This window comes from Lactuca virosa, chromosome 5 (genome assembly GCF_052849685.1).
Source record: "Lactuca virosa cultivar CGN04683 chromosome 5, Lactuca_virosa_CGN04683_v6, whole genome shotgun sequence".
NCBI classification, from domain to species: Eukaryota; Viridiplantae; Streptophyta; class Magnoliopsida; order Asterales; family Asteraceae; genus Lactuca; species Lactuca virosa.
This window is the reverse complement of record NC_136430.1, coordinates 329,851,015-329,869,686: the sequence shown is the minus strand read 5'-3', so window position 1 is coordinate 329,869,686 and position 18,672 is coordinate 329,851,015. Positions and strand designations below refer to the sequence as shown.

The following is an 18,672-nucleotide window of genomic DNA, read 5'->3' as shown; positions in this document are numbered from 1 at the left end:
GAGCATGTTCAAGACAAAGATCAGTGAGTTTGTGTCGATGCATCAATATCGTTCACTTTCTTAGCTGCAGCCATTCAAACGGAGGAGAAAGATTAAGATTGAGACCCAAACAAGAGATAAGAGGCAGACCCCAGTTTAGACTCAACTAACAGCGAAGCGGTTCAAACCCGCTGATTCACAATCTGGAGGTCAGAGGGGCTGAACTTGTGGCAAGTGCGGGAAGACGCATGAGGAAGCGTGATGGTCAGTGACTGGGTGCCACAAATATGGCAGTAATGGTCATTATGTGAAGGATTGACGCCAGTAGGATTTGCCACCGAGCTCCAATATTTGTTACCATTGTAATTAGGTTGGTTATGTGAAGGCCAATTGTCCATTATTTGCTGCTAGACCAGTGCAGGCACTGGCTCCGACTACCCTTCGGATCGCAAATGGCCGTCAAGGGAGGGTTGAGGCCCCGAGGGCCAGGGTTCGTGCGTTTTAGCTTACTACAGAGGCGGCCAGGGTGGTGCCTGACGTCGTGACTGGTATGTATTCATTTATTATTTTGTCAATTAAATTTATGTATACTTATGTTTGTATCCTTGATAAGTACCTTCTTAGTGAATTTCTTCCCTGCTCTTGTGCTTTCCGACTCGGGTGCAATTCGGTCTTTTGTATCTCAGTCCGTCAATAGGGATTTTGATATGACCCTTGGGGAGTTGGAGTGTCCGTTGCGAGTTTCCATCACCAATGTACACAAGGTTTCTGCTTTGAGTGTTTTTTCGTGATTGTACTTTAGATATACTCGGGGTGCCCTACCCGATTGACCTGACTCACATCCCAGGCAATCCAGTCTGAAGACTGTGGGCTCGGGGGGCAATCCAATCTGGTGATTGTGGGCCCGGGGGCAATCCAGTTTTATATTGTAGGCCCAGTGTGCATGTATTGTATATATATATATTGTTGTGTGGGGTATTTTATGGGTACTCACTAAGCTTTGGCTACAATTGTTGATTTCAATTTTTTCAGGTACTTCTGATAGCGGGGCTAGGCCGCGTGATTGCACATATCCTCCTATTATTTTATGTTTTGAGAGATTGTTGATACTCTGATTTTCTATGGATTTGATTTGAAAACAATGGTTTATTATCTTATGGTTTTATAAACATGTTTTATTAAAAATGAAATTTTTTCCGTGGTTTTTGGGAAGTTACAGGAAAGAAAAGAAATAATCATACTAGCTAGGAAGAATTTACCAAGCTAATATTTTAACACGGGTAAATCTTAAGAAAAACCCAAAAATATCAAACCAATTATTAATAAAAAAGTATTGGGTATACAACAACAGACCCCAGTATACTGGGTATATATACTGAAAATTAACAAAAAAAAAAAAAAATTAACCAAAAATATTTACAATGCTTATAAAAGATAAAAGAATAGTATCCGGTTTTGTCCTGCAACTACTATATCTTCACAACTTATTTTTGGCCTTACGTATTTTTGTACCCTTACAATTCGACCGAAAGTAATCATTGCGGGATTCAACAACCATATCAAGTATATCTACATGTGGCTTTTATATTTATCTTTGTGTGGTAAAACTATTGTATTGTATTCCTCATCATCGCTTTCATATGCATCTCTATAACTTTTTGGAGGTGTAATGATTACAATTGACTTTTTATTATCCTACGGGTCTCTCACATATAATACCTATCGTGCTTGTGAGGAAAGTATGAATGGATCATCCTTATGCCATAATGTATCTAGTTCTACCAAGGTGTAGCCAAGAGGATCTTGTTTAACCCCTTTTTTATTATGAACACAGTCACACTTGAAAATATGAACTTTTCTTATATGATAATCTAGAACCCATATATCTTGTAGAACACCATAATAAAAGGTGTTGTCATAGGATACTTTTTTTCTTCTAGATATGTGTGTGTGTCATTTGTCTCTACGCAAACCTCACTATTTTGGTTAACTATACCTTCACGGGATCGTGTACAAAATACGTAGCCATTAATGTGTATACACCATATTTCTTTATGATGTATTGTGGGCCAAGCGAACCCCACCTTAAGTCCTCTGAAATACTCTGTTTGTCGATCGCCATCTCTCACTCTACCCAAATATCATTAAAATGATAAGCATCAGGGGACAAATTGATCAGATACTTTTTTGTTCAAGCAATTGGCGAATGACAGAGAAAAAATGTGCAAATTTCTCAAAACAAAAATTAACTTGGATCATTATTTTACCTCCTCTTTTAACCAATGACTGAAAGCTTCACTGTACTCTTTCTCCAGCAATGCTTGTCTTTTCATAGGATGTTTATTTTTCAGATGTTTCTCGTATCGCCTATGCGTACATTGATGAACAGTAAAGTTAGAATATGTTTATTTTTTACCTAATATGGACATAATGAGTAAATGGGTTAAGCCAAAAGTCATGGCTTAATGTATTAAGACCACAACATACTTTATGCATGTATATATACATCATTGTGTTAATGTATTATATATATAGCTATCCATATATATATATATATATATATATATATATATATATATATATATATTATATATGGGTTTAATGTATTATACACTTTTCTAGTCTAAGTGTTTAATTAATGAACAAACTTGTACATGTATCCATATTAAATGACAAATTTAATAATGTATTAACAAATTAAGCTCTTAATCTGGATTGTATAAATATATGGACAACTAATCAAACAAATAATGAATATACAATTAGTAATATACTTACTCGATATATGGATACACTTCAGTGTATTTTGCAGTACAAAGAAATGTGCTTTGATGAAGAGTTATGGACAAACATCAGACATATATGTAGCTGAAAGTGTTACTCTGTCATTATCAGTTGTGTTATGCTTATCATACTCTAAGCCGTGATTGGTTCAGAGAGGATGTTAGTGGTGGTGCGTGCACCGCTAAGGTTGTTGGCTAATACCATTTTGCCGCTATGCGAATTTTAACCCCATTGTGCCGACCGGGAGTTGGTGTTGGAAAGTTGCCTCAGGGGCGTTGCTTTCTAGGCTAGCACAGGATCGCTCCCACCTAGTCTCCAATATGTACTTCAAGGCATCGCCTCCTACCACATTTTGGCGTAACCTAATGAGCCGCTATTCTTTTATGTGCAATGTGTCAATTATAAATATTATGTGAGTATTATTACATGAAACTTATTTGAAAGGATTTTTACTCAATTAAGAACTTTATTGATTTTGAAATGTTTTGTCATCGTTATATACATTCATGTGGAAATGGAGACTTTTGAAGAGATTAATGATATCCATGAAAAATTTGAGTTTATTTGGAGTGATTAGATTTTTAGGTAACCATCATTATGCGCAAGTGATGTTAGGTACCCTTGTATGAGGGTTCACAAGTTAGCTTGTAAAAATTCAAATAGACATTGCAAATGCGTAACGTGCTATATGTTAATTACACACGAGTCTTATTATTGAACATGAATGGAAAGAATATCGTGTTGGTTTGAAATCAGTACACGAGCCTTATTAACTGTCTATACGAGTTTGGACATTATGATATTGAATTAGGATGGGGATATATACATATTACATTATTACTTGTTGATTGAACTTTTTCCATTTTGAAATGTTGATATATCTGAAATGACTTGAACTTATTTAGCGAAGTGTTGCTGGCTTCGTTGATTGTATTAGAACTTTAAATTAAATTATACGTTACTGAACCCCTTTGAATATGAATTATGGGTCTATATATTTGTTGACTTTGCTTATGGGTTATTAAGCCCTTTGACTTTAAATTATGGATTATTAAATCTTTGACTTTGGCTTATGGGTTATCGAACCCTTTTCACTTGAATTTAGGTCCATTGTACCCTTAAATTGATATTATTGAACTTATGAAAACTTTGTTGGTTTATATTATTTTTTGTGGTTTGACTCGAGTGTAACGATTGCCATTATTACTTCTTTAAAATGAGTTAACTTCGGGTATTCTTACTAGACATTTCATTGCTTAACTGTACTTTAATATGTGCTCAAATTGAAAACTAGAGATGGAGTAGAAGACAATGAGAACATTTTGAAGACCACGATGTGTATGGTGGCATAATGACATTTGAAGTATATTGTGATATTTATTGTTATAATCTTGATCTTTGAAACTTAAACTTTATTTTAAGAGTTTTGGACCGATATTCCACACTTTTTATAATTATAAATCTTTGGATTTGAAATTAAATAATTTTTATAAGTATTTTAAAACTACCAAGGGATGCTTCATTCTGTGTTCGTGTGGATTTGATCCCTTCTATTGCTATACTACCCCTTGGTATAATTAGTAGTAATTTATACCCTATGATTTTTTATTGGTTTGACGACACACCAAACATTATTTTCATTATTTGTTATTTTATCTTTGTTTGTAAATTCATGAGCAAATGTCAACAACAAAGTTTGGTGATGTGCATTTGGGAACACAAATTCGATGACAATGCTAATGGAATCAAACATATCGTATATGATAGATAAATTATCCATATCCTAAATACATTCATTCAACTTCAATAAAAATCATATTCTTACTATTTGTTTTTACGACTCCAAAGGTAAGCGGTGGGATTTGGTTGTTTTCGTCCATGACAAACATTAGGAATAGAGTTCCCAAGTGTTTCACTTTGAGCTGAGCAACATTAATTATGGAAATCAGACATAAGTAGTTTTAAACATTGGAATATGCAAACTATTTTATAATTTATCACATCACTTTATTAAAATACAAATAAAATATGAAAATTAATCATAGCAGACAATCGTTAGTGACGAATAAGTAGTCAAACTGATGGTTGTCATCACCTTTACATAGGTAACGATCATGAAATTTTCCTTTATAAATCATAACAAATATATAACAAGTATTGATAAAACTTCTTCATGGACCCCCTCAAAACTTGTAGAACATAAGATTTTGTCTGTCAAGCTTACGAGTATGAAATATCAAACCGAACCAATTATTGAGAGTTAAGATGATATGCTTTCATGTAACATGTTGTATGCACTATAAGCTAATATATCATTTATAAAATGACCCAACACCCTTTTTTTGTCTGGGCAATAATAGAGAATATATGTGTTATTGGCACAAATATGCTTATCCACTAACTTACAAACTTGAGAAACTTATGTGATCCCATCTCTTGTATTCCTTATATGCCATTTGATTAACACAATTCCGAGTTCCAACGAATATGATTCACAACAAATAATTGCACCAAGTTTAGAGGTATATTAGTAGAAACACTAACAAAATATTGGACATCATTGTCATCAATTATTTGCATAAATAACAACGTCCAATACAAGACGTTGGAAAGACAAAGTCAACCAATATACGTTGATATTATAATTTAAATCCACATCATAACTTGTGTAATCTAGTGTTATAATCGTTGATTCACTCATGCTTCCAAACATTAAAATCAATGATTCATATACGACGTATCAATCCAGAGTCGATGATCATCCAAAATGTACAATACGTCACTCTGAAACGTATCTTAAGTTCGAAATGTTAAATCTTATATTATTTTATGTCACTCCTTAATGGTTTTCGACACAAAATCAAATGGTCTGCAATACAATTCTGTTTTTGCAACTCAATAAAAAAATTAATAATTATAAAAATATTACTTGATTTCTAATGTCAGTTTTGTGAGGATCTCGTTGTAAATCGTTAGCACTACATAGTTTCAAATAAAAATTAGTTAACGTCGTATTCGCAACAACTTTTTGAAATCTTTCACACCTATTAAAAATTTACTACTGTTTATACCTAATAATTTTTACCTAATAGTTCCACACAAATTAAAACTACAACCCCCAAATTTCATCGTTTACAAAACACGTCTTAAAACCCAGTTTAGTAGTACAAATGTACAAGTTTGTTTCTTTTTTTATATCCGTTTAAAACCGGGCCGCCTAGACCAAATACGTTGAAAATGGGCCGGCCTAACAATTTAAACCATTAAACCGCAGCTGCATAAATAAATGTATCTGATTTATAAAACCCTAATCGCGCACCATATAAGCTCTGTATTTTTTCCAACCGATCGCTTTCTTCGTCTATTTGATCACTCCACGGTCTCTATAATTAGGGTTTCGCATAAAAATGGCGGCAGCTCCACCCAACTCCGTTCAATGTTTCGGCCGGAAGAAGACGGCGGTTGCGGTCACACACTGCAAGGCTGGTCGTGGTCTAATCAAGATCAATGGTGTTCCAATCGAGCTCGTCCAGCCTGAGATCCTCCGTTACAAGGCGTTTGAGCCGATTCTCCTTCTCGGCCGTCACAAATTTGCCGGCGTAGACATGAGGATCCGAGTCAAAGGTGGAGGTCACACTTCTCAGATCTACGCTATTCGTCAGAGTATCTCTAAAGCGCTCGTCGCTTATTACCAGAAGTTTGTCGATGAAGAACAGAAGAAGGAAATAAAGGATATTCTCGTGAGATATGACCGAACGCTACTTGTTGCTGATCCTAGGAGGTGCGAGCCGAAGAAGTTTGGTGGTCGTGGTGCTCGTGCGAGGTTTCAGAAGTCATACCGTTGATCGAAACAGAGTAATTCATGTCATTTCTATTCTAGCATATTTCATTTTTGTTATGTTGCCTTTTGATAGTATGTTGAGACGTGAGACACGAAATTGATGTTCTTCTGTTAGAAATTTTGATTGAATTGGTTTGATCTTTTCCGTTCTAGACATTCATTCCTAATTGTGTTTTCTTATCTGTTATTTCTATCGAATTTACTTGCATCCATTCTATTGTGCTAACGATTTGATGATATTTAGAGTCGTGATCGATTATCGCTTCACCTTTCTCTATATGTTATTCAATCACATATGTTTAAAATGATATTTGTCAGTTGTCATGAACAATTTGCCATCAACAGTTTTGATGTTGATACATAGGTGTTCTCTTGAAAACTTTTACATTTTAGAAGCTTGTTAATTTTCTTTAGGGATCATTTGCTTGTTTCAAGCTTGTTAATTTTGCTAATTGTTGTTGAAACGGTTCGTTCATTACTGCATTTTGAACTTCATTAACACAATTTTCTTGACATTACTTCACTATTAGGTTCACCTTTTATAAGCATTTTTCACAATATCTCATTGTGCTTAAAGTCATTATTAAGTTGCGTACAATAAGATATCTCTAGAAACGTCACAAGGCTTTCAATCAGAGGATGCGTTCATTTATTGATTTAAAGTAATGGCTGGCTCAAAGAAACGAAAGTATCGGTTACATTTTTCATTAATGGCCGACTCAAAGAAATGAAACAATCAGTTACATTTTTCCAGGGATGAGCATTTGGACCGGGGAACTAGCCGGAACCGGTATCGGAATCATAACCGGATAGAACCGTTCGGTTCGGGACCAGGATGATATTTTTGTGGATTTTTTAAACCGGGAACAGATGGAACCGACCCAAAACCGGGAATCGAACTTGACCGGCTTAAAATGTTTATATCTCACTAATTTGAAGTGGGATTGACATTATTATTTTTCCTACATGTTATTTAGTTTTTGTAGATAATTTTAGACTATAAAATCTCTTTATTTGGTTAAAAATTGAATGATTTTATAGTCTAAAATTATCAGACTTTTTTCTTAAAATGTTCTTATCTCCCTCGCAAGGACTTGTAGATAATTATCAGACTTGTAGATAATACAAGACTTGCAAGGAAAGCATATGAAATTAGACTTTTTTTTTTCTTTTGTTTAAGCACTAAAACGTAATTTGACATTTTTCTTAAAATGTTCATATCTCTCATTTGAAATGAGATTGAAATGATTCTTTTTTCTACATGTTATTTAGGTTTTATAGATAGTTTTAGACTATAAAAATGCTTGATAATTCTGTTAAAAATTGAATGAGTTACAAACCCTGCAAGGTAGCATATCAAATCAAATTTTTTTTCTTCCTGTTTCAGTACTAAAACGTAATTTGACATTTTTGTTAAAATGTATATATCTCACTCATTTTAAGTTGTATTGACCTGATTCTTTTTCCTACACGTTGTTTAGGTTTTTTTTAGCTAATTTTAAACTATATGATTTGGTTAAAATTGAGTGACTTACAAAGCCCGCAAGAAAACATATCAAATCTGACTTTTCTTGTTTCAGCACCATTTAACAATGTACTACTTATTTCTCAAAATACGTTGTTATTTCTCGAGGACTGGTTCCAACATTGAAGACCTGACAAGAATTGGAACCAGAATTGGTAGAACCGGCGGTCCAGTTCGGTTCTTATTTTCCACAAAGTTTGGTTTCCGGGCCGGTTCCGATGCTCATCCCTACATTTTTCATATGATTTTATGGTTTTACTTCATTTGAGACTAATATGTTATTCGGGTCGGAAGCTAACTGAACCGACCTGAACGCGAATAACCTAAAAACCGAATAAGATAATTGAATGAACCGAAAACCGAACCGATTAACCAATACTGGTTCGGTTTGGGTATTAATCGGTTTGGTTCGGTTAATACTCGGATAACATGTACAAGATGATCAATGACCTACATATGCCGATTTGGTGTACCGTATACACTGATCTCAGATTATGACACTCAGTTCGTTAATAATCCGTTCAGAGATTGGTGCGAGCATCTACGAATCAAGCAAAGATTCACATCCATGGCTCATCCGGAAGCAAACCGTCAAACAGAAGTCATAAATTAAACAATCGTATACGACCTAGCAACAAGGCTAGATGCAAATAAAGGACGATGAATTGCCATAGTCCTATGGGCGTATAGGACAACACCACAAACGACAACGAAATAAACACCCTTTAGCTTGGTACAAAGGCTCAGAAGTGGTAATACCATTATAATTAATGGTCCTTACCGAGTGAACAACAAGCTTCTATCAAACTAATAATAATGACGGGTTGAAGACAAACTTAAAACTATCTATGGAAAGGCGAAAGATAGCGGCCATATGACAGGAACATTATAAATAGCAAACTGAAAACCACTATAATCAACATGTCAAATGTAGATCCTTTAGAGTAGGAGAAAAGGTCCTCAGAAAAAGTAATCAAGCTGACAAGAACCGTAAGGGAAGTTAAGACCAACATGGGAAGGCCCATACAAAATCTATGAAGCAAATAAGGATGGATCGTATATCCTACAAATAACGGACGTATAAATTGTACCAAGATCATGGAACATAAAAAACCTAAGGAAGTTATATGTATAAGAAGGAAAGTACAATAAAAACGGCAACTTATAACCTACACGGGTCACACGACAACCCAATAAGCGTTTAACATGGTCTCGACGAAAGGCATACCATTGCCTTATCAAAAGCATTATAACCTACACGGTCCAAACGACAACCCGGTAAACGCTTAGCATGGTCTTGACGCAAGTCATACCATTGCCTTATAAAAAACATTATAACCTACATGGGTCAAACAACAACCCGATAAGCGTTTAGCATGGTCTCGATGCAATCCATACCATTGACTTATCAAAAACACTATAACCTACACGGGTCAAACGACAACCCGGTAAGCGTTTAGCATGGTCTCGACACAAGTCATAACATCACATTATTAAAAGCAGTATACCCTATAAGGGTCAAACATTGCGTATGGTCTCGACGCAAGTTATACCATCACCTCATCAAAAACAGTATAACCTACACGGGTCAAACGACAACAACCTGGTAAGCATTTAGCATGGTCTCGACGCAAGTCATACCATTACCTTATCAAAAGCAATATAACCTACATAGGGCAGAAAACAACCCAACAAGCATAAGGAGATTTCCTGACACTAGGCACAAACATTAAATAGTTAACAAAAGTAACATTCAAGCATGCGTTGCACTTAAAACAATGAGCATGAAAGTAAACCTTTTAGTCAAATTGATGTCAACATACAAGGACCAAAAATTAAGTTATAGAAGTCAACCACATACTATACACCAACACAATTGAAGGCCAAGGAACGCGAAACTAAAAATGGTTACACTTACAAGCACTCACACCAAGCGATGCTTGCCGTTACACAAAGAAATAAATCATAACCAATTGGAGATAAGACCTATAAGGACTTCACAACAAGCTGAGCATGAAGAACCTCATTCTCCCGTAGACATGACTCATAATCAGCCTCTAACAATGATCTATGATTCTCCAAAACAACAAATCTTTCCGAAGAAACATGACACCGGTCGAACAGCTCTGTGTGCTGTTTATCAACCTTACCCAAAATCTCTTCCCTACCTAATTTAACACTCTTGGCGGTTCACAAATTCACCTTGACAGATAGATACCGATCACACAAGACTAGAAATCCCTCGAACAATTTGTATTTCCTACCATTTTGCGATATAAATAATGTCCTCGGCACGAGCTATGGAGTGGAATGCCTCGTCCAACTCTTCTTAAAGCAAAACACATGACGAAAAAACCCTTATAACAAAACCTGGAAAACATGAAACAAACAACAATACGAAATAAAACAACAACATGCATACCATTTGCAATGGGAATTTGATAATCAACTAAAGCAGAGCATAACATGGGTGAATGTTTGTGTTTATGAAAAGAAGATGGGGCCAACAAAAGTGTAGCCCCAGGACTAAAAGTGGGAGAAAGTGGTAGTGATACATCAGACGAAGAAACAAAAAATACACAAAAGTTGCTCGATAGAAAACGCGTCCGACTCGAATCCGGGTAGCCGCACAGTCGACCCTGAAGCAGAAAATCCTAAAATCGGGCTCCTCATCTATGATTCTCCAAAACAACAAATCTTTCCGAAGAAACATGACACCGGTCGAACAACTCTGTGTACTGTTTATCAACCATACCCAACATCTCTTCCCTAACTAATTTAACACTCTTGGCGGTTCGCAAATTCACCTTGACAGACAGATATCGATCACACAAGACTAGAAAGCCCTCGAACAATTTGTATTTCCTACCATTTTGCGATATAAATAATGTCCTCGGCACGAGCTATGGAGTGGAATGCCTCGTCCAACTCTTCTTAAAGCAAAACACATGAAGAAAAAACCCTTATAAAAAAACCTGGAAAACATGAAACAAACAACAATACGAAATAAAACAACAACGTGCATACCATTTGCAATGAGAATTTGACAATCAACTGAAGTAGAGCATAACATGGGTGAATGTTTGTGTTTATGAAAAGAAGATGGGGCCAACAAAAGTGTAGCCCCAGGACTAAACGTGGGAGAAAGTGGTAGTGATACATCAGACGAAGAAACAAAAAATACACAAAAGTTGCTTGATAGAAAACGCGTCCGACTCGAATCCGGGTAGCCGCACAGTCGACCCTGAAGCAGAAAATCCTAAAATCCGGCTCCTCATCTGGAACCACACCTTTTAACATTATTTGATGAGGAGAAAGGTCACAAACAATATGAAATCAAATTGAAAGAGGTTTTACACCACCCCCTACAATATTAAATGCACAAAGAGAAACAAAAGAATATGCATGTAACATCCCAAAAATACAGTCTAAAAATTTCGTTTTAATTTAATAATAAAAACCATATATAACTTCTTCTCTAAAAAAATCATAAGTCATGTATCAAGTCTCATGTCAAAATATATCATAGTATAAACATCCCAGACTAACAAATGGTGTGTGCACTGCAATCTTCCCGAACTCCTCTTTTGAAAACTGAAATACCTGAAACCCAAACTGAAAACTGTAAGCATAAAGCTTAGTGAGTCTCCTCATACTACCACATACCATACAATAACACATATAGCACATACTGGGCCATGCCCACTGCATCGGACCGAAGTCCGGAACTGACTAGGGCCTCGCCCTCTGCATCAGACCGAAGTCCGGAACTAACTAGGGCCTCGCCCTCTGCATCGGACCGAAGTCCGGAATAACTGAACATATCATATGCATAAACATGTAACATAAACATATAACTACTGCATCGGACCGAAGTCCGGAACGCAAGGCACATAACATCAACATGCATGAATCACAAAGACATCAAGCATACATACTACTTCTCGGGACCACCCCGGCATCGGACCGAAGTCCGGAACTACTAATATCTAAACGGGCCGGCATTGTGGCCGTAGACCCGTTCCTAAAGGAGGAAACTCACCTCTCAATCTGGTTGCTGAAAACTCGTGCAAGGTAACTTTGTCCGCCGCTCCAACTACTCCCTGGCTATTATGACCACATAAACACTTAGTCAAAACTGAGAATCCTGCTGGGCAAAATGACCGTTTTACCCCTTTTGATCTAATTTGGGCCATGGCCAAGACCCAATCCTGTCTAGTCCTTTCAAACTCATTAAAGCCCATTAATCCCCAAGTGGCCCAATTTTCTAAATTGGGCCCAACTCCTTAAATGGGCTTTCCTCTGAAGCCCAACTAGTCCTTGGGCCCTAAACAGACTCCTAAGGGCCCATCACGGCCCAACTGCTGCTATGACCAAGGCTTGGCCCAACCCAGGGCCCAATAACATAAGGTCCACTGTCTGAGCGTACCCTTGTGAACGCTGCGCGTTCTGCTGAAATGGCTTGTACGTTGCGCGTACAGGCTTGTACGCCCAGCGTACTCTCCTGTTAAGTCACTTTCTCCAAAACTGCTTAATCCCTTAAGACACTACGTCCAAACTACAGATCTGAGTCCAATAATCTTTCTTAACCCATAAAGTTGATCACTTGGTGGCTTCCACCCCACCAAATGAGATCAACTTGGAAAAATAGCAACTATCTTCATGGAAATGGCTAGATCTCTTGCATGGATGCAAATGGGCCTTAAAGATTGCAACTTTACTGCTCAAGGGACTCAAATAGCTTCATGGGTGGCAACCCTAAGTCCAGAAACGGATTTGGACCATAAAAATCCATTCTTGAAACCAAAAAGGAACAATATCCATGAGAACCTAGATCTATGATGTAGAAGCACCAAGATGAGAACTTTATACCTTCAATAGGCTGGAAATGATGTAAAACCTCTGGATCTACAAGCTCTCTTCAATCTCTTGCTCCTTCTCTAAACACCTTCTTCTTCAAAAACACCAAAATACTCCTCCAATGGCCATCCAAGCTCCAAAATCACTCAAATGAGGGCTAAGGGTCGTTTTCTAGGGTTTAGAGGGTGGAGGCTGAAGATATTAGGGTTAGGTTATGAAATAAGGAGCTTAAATAGGGTCCAAGACCCTAAAATAGGGTTTAGGTCTGATTGGCGTACGCCCAACGTACATATGGTACGCCCAACGTACTCCGAAGAACATTCGCGACCATCCTGGTCAGTACGCCCAGCGTACTGCCTTCTTCACTAGTACGCCCAACATTCTCTTTGTGTACGCCCAGCGTACTCGGCTAAGCCTGAAACCACTAAACTTCCGAAGACCATAACTTCTTCGTTATAAAGCCGTTTTCAACGATCCTTATATCCACGAAAAGGTAACGAGAAGCCCTACACTTCTAGCAACTCATATCTTCCTTAAGACCTTCCGAACAAAAGTCCATTTTCCACAAAAGCCCAAACTAACATTTTACCAAAATACCCCTAGGCTCCAAAACACAAACCGAACATCCGGATCGCTTCTAATACATCACTCGCACCCAAAATGGCCTAGATCTTACCCTTTTCAAAAGCCGTAATCCTTATGATGACCGGCCTTCGGGCCACAGCCTCAGACTAGGAGTCAATTCAGAACATGGCGTTACAATTCTCCCCCACTTAAATTAGATTTCGTCCTCGAAATCATTTGTTACCATCCCCGATATACCAGACGACCTGAAAAATACGACCACAAACCCGAAAATACCATAGCCTTCCCAAGGTCTGAGTTCCATAATGGTCTATCTTCCTGACAGACCGCCTATGCCCTAACTACCATGCCAAAACCTCATCGAGTAACTGACCAATGCACATTCCCCATTGTTGATTATCTCAATGCTATCATCAGAAACAAAATCCCTGTCCATAACTAGCTGTAGAGTACTTGTACTTGACAGAAGGCTCAGATAATCCTTCAAGTAGAAGATTCATCCCTGTAACGGTTAGACTCATACGAGAGCTGCGCAACAGGTTCAAATCAACTACTCTGAGATTATTTAATCCCACTACAAGCGACAAGTCACTTCCAAATCATTCAGTTGCTTCGTCGGAACCGGAAATCCTAAGACACCAGTACTGTATGATACTCTGAAACTACTCACAACACAGAATTGCCTGAAACACTGAACTGACTGAAACACTGAACTGTCTGAAACACCGAACTGCCTGAACAGCACGTTGCTACATGGCTGCTTCCCCAAGGTCCACCGGGACCTCCCTGCTTCCAGCCTATCTGGAATGCGGGTGCCCCGTTCGGTTGCTGAGTCAAGAGTAATCTCACAGTCGCCCCACACGACTTCCAAGCGTAATCCTTTTTATCATCAATCGCCACAAGTTTTCTTTCCACCGTGGTTCTAACGACCTGGTGATCTACTGATCGGGTCCATACGTCGAGTCCTGACATTAACAAATTCCAAAGCTAAAAGTGACTGCTACGAGACCAATGGTAGCCTTATATCTCAAACGACCTTAAACGGCCCATTGATTCCTTGATATCATAACTGTAGTGGTGATCCCACGGTCTCATCACTGACTCAAACAAGCCTAATTCATTTGGAGAAATCTGTAACCAATATGTAGATTTGCCACGCCCTCACTGCTGCACCCGAACTGGTGGGTACTACTGTTATCCTCGTGATCTGCCATCACTCCCATTCTACCTGCCAACCTAGTGAAATCCATGCCAACCATCGTAGGTTTACAACACTCTAATGCTATCTGACAACTTGATGAATGCTACGGCTGCACCCGCAGACTTACAACATTCTAACACTATCTGGCTGCTAGTGAATGCTACAGCTACACCCGCAGACTTACAAAACTCTAACACTATCTGGCTGCTAGTGAATGTTACGGCTACACCCGCAGACTTACAACACTCTAACACTATCTGGCTGCTAGTGAATGCTATGGTTACACCTGCAGACTTACAACACTCTAAGGTGTTGTTTGTTTTTTCTGAGGCAAAATGTCTGTAGTCTGCAGACCACATCTGTAGACCTTTTCAGTAAAAGAGGAGGACCAAACGTCTGCAGTCTGAAAAAAGAAGACTGTTTGTTTTTCTAACATTTGCGGGCTACTAAAATAAACTGAAATCTAAATAAACTGATTTTTTTTTAACTTCAAAGTGATTTTTTTAATATTTTTATGACTTTGTTATAAATAATTAACGAATCTAGTCAACTTTTATGTATTATTGTATATAAATAAAAATAAAAATAAAAATAGTATGAATTAACGTATATATTTGATAAAAACCAACAACTTTGGTTGCAAAGTTATAACTAAACATTATAATTGGTGATCAAAGAATTTGATACATAAATGGATGGAAATAAACTTCGATTTTTTCAATTAAATCCATTAAAAACGTACCATAAATATTTTTTCTCGAGAAAGTGACGATACTGTATTAAATAATGTTTTACAAAATTTGGCAAAAAAATATAAGAATATATTATGATTTTTTTTTTTCATATTTATATAAACAACTTCAACGACTATTATTGTAATAAATCTTTATTTATAAATTTGTCAAAAATATCATGTTTGTATCGTCGAACGTTTTTTTTTGTAATTTTTTTTCAAATTGTTTATCATTAATAAAGTTGGAAAAAATATAAATTAAAAAAAAAACTTAAAAAAACTAAAGATATATATGTTTTTTTAGGCTAGAAGATGTCTGAAGATGTTAGAAGACTCTGGTCCACATCTGCGCCAAGAAGAGGGCGCGCAGACATTTTTAGGTCTGCAGTCTTCAAAAAAACAAACAGTCTGTGAAGGCTAATGTCTGCACGTGGTCTGCGCGGCTCAGACAGAAGAGGTCACACAGATCTGCAGACAAAAAACAAACACAACCTAACCCTATCTGGATGCTAGTGAATGCTACGGCTACACCCGCAGACTTACAACACTCTAACACTATCTGGCTGCTAGTGAATGTTACGGCTACACCCGCAGACTTACAACACTCTAACACTATCTGGATGCTAGTGAATGCTACGGCTACACCCGCAGACTTACAACACTCCCACACTGAGTCGAACACACACTCGACCTAACACTCAACTGCACTTGAGTCTTAACTGGGGCTCTAACCTGGTTCCTGAAACCTGCTTCCTAAAGCCAAGGAAAAGCGTAAACCAAATGTTGGAACGTTTTCTGAACTCCCACCTCATCCAATCCTCAATCAAGACGACCACTCGACCGTCTCCCGTTATGACGGAAAAATCTCTAGCCTGGTTTCCCAACCAGTCATCAGCTAATCGTGCATACACGAACTCTACTTCGGGAAGTTTTCCCCAACTCCGCGCTCACGTGCTCCTCCATCCAAACAGCCACTTGGGCTGCTTTCCTTCTCAACAATGATGCGAAACCCAAACCAGTCACGCACTTACTTCTGCTTCTGACCACTCGGGTAGTTCTCCCCCACTTTGATGCCGCTAATTTCTTGCAGCCCACAGCTTGAGGAAAGTATTCCTAATCCTTCCTATCATCCAACGATCGATCGGCTGGCAACCAATACTTACTACTGTTAGTGCTCCAAAACTAACCAATACCAAAACTGAACCACTCTGAAAGACTAACAGAACACCTCCCGAGCCCCAGTCACACACTTGCTACAGTGACTGCATCCTGGGAACCTGCTCTAAAGGGAAAATCTTCGAACTACTACACTAACATCCATAGTATCCAGATGGCATATAACTCAATCACAAGCAGGCCACAAAATTCTGAAATAACCTTACTAATATTGATGCAGTACCATAACAATAAATTCATGAACAAAAGCTGAATTTGGAATACATACCAGCGATCTATTGCGGCTCGATCTTGACTTCCTGCGGAACCATGGGCGCTGGAGCCTGAACTACCCCTCCCTGCTAGAGTATCTGCAATGAAACCAGAGCTACCTTAACCCCTATACGGGGGCAATTCGCTCTGATGTGTCCAGGCTAATGACAACGATGGCACAACTCTTCCTCCAACGTGCATTCTTGACGCTTGTGACCCTTCCACCCGCACCTTCCGCACTTAGACCTGTTACGAACATCTGTTTGTACCCCTTCGTCCTTTGTGGAACTGCCATGACCCTTTAGGTTTTTGACTCCTGCTACAACCGAACTCAACTGCTCGGTTGGTTGACTCATACCATGTTCCCGCTTTCTCTTTCCTACGTGCACATATAACCCAATCTCTTGCTACCGAGTTACCCCGACTACTTCATCAACGGCCTACACAGTCGCTGTCTGACCTTGAAACCTAGCGGTTACCCTGCCAGTAACACGCTCAATAATGTCGGGTAACTCCTCACGTACGACTCGCGAAATCTCCACAACGATCCAATCCCGCAGTGGACTCTCCTGGAGGCAAGGTGCGCGACCCACCTCTGATCCCTGATAACAAGATCTAATAACGGTATCCTCCCTTCCGAGGGATCCTAGTGATCCATAAACACTGGGCCCCAGAGGAGCCCCTAACTGACCCGTAACGATCTCGGCCCGGAAGGCCTCGAGGCGGCTATCCAAAAGCTCCAATATCCCCTCCTTGATTGCACCGAAGATCAAAGGAGTCTGGTCCAAAATACTGCGTGTAATCTCGGCTGAAATAAACTCTCGCATCTGCTCCCCGAGCTGCTCGGCTCCTGAACCTGAGCCTGATCCCTCACCTGCACCAGAACTGCCCACTGGTCTACCCCGAAGCGTCACCATGCTGCAATCATTCCGTAACTACCATCAGAATACTCATTACTACCGAGGGATCTCACACACTCACTACAAGTTCCTTGGTTTTATCTCAGCCCTTCTTGAATCGAGTACGGATCCTCTGCTTTTAGTAGTACAGGCCCATACTACCTTCCACATCTATCCGTACTTTCCTCAAGAACTGCCTCGACCCCACCAAGTTCCTTCTACTACTACTGTTATTCTCATGCTAATCTCATCCTAGGCTTGCCCTAGGAAAAATCTCCATCTCACCCCGTCCTCAGCTGCTGAAGGACTTCCTATTAATGTCAACTAGCTACCTCATGAATATAGCCACATGCAACAGAGATCAGATAATCCTTCGAGTAAAAGACTCGTCCCTAGAACGGTTGGACTCAGACGAGAGCTGCATAATAGGGCCAAGTCCATTACTCTGAGATTATCCAGCCTGTGCCACATGCGACTTAGCATATTCACTTACTAGCTAACTCACATCACTAGAAGTCCCACAAAGCACAAAGCAAGCAACATTCGGACAATGGAAAACTAACCACATAACCCAATAAACTGTTCTATCCTCTACTCAGGAATCTGTACTAGCATGCAGTTCTCATAAAGCTGAACACATATAACAGACACGTAAGGCATTCTTCCTAGATCCTTAGTCCTAATCTAGCATGCTGTTCTAATAAAGCTGATAATCATAACATAGCATAAACTTGTATGGGTAATTTGGGAGTACTTACTTGAGCTCGGCTGATTGCATGCACCACACCCTTTTCTCTTTTCAAAGTTCTTTTCTTTCTAAAAATTCTTTTCGCTTTT

The 18,672-nt window shown here is 38.6% G+C and overlaps 1 protein-coding gene across 1 annotated transcript; it reads left to right on the top strand.

Moving 5' to 3' along the window:
* The first annotated feature begins 6,064 nt into the window (after positions 1-6,064).
* LOC145116586 (small ribosomal subunit protein uS9) lies at positions 6,065-6,771 on the top strand. The gene has a single exon (XM_079052920.1). It carries the CDS (start codon positions 6,171-6,173, stop codon positions 6,606-6,608), a length of 438 nt encoding a protein of 145 aa, XP_078909046.1. The 5' UTR covers positions 6,065-6,170; the 3' UTR covers positions 6,609-6,771.
* Positions 6,772-18,672: the final 11,901 nt, after the last annotated feature.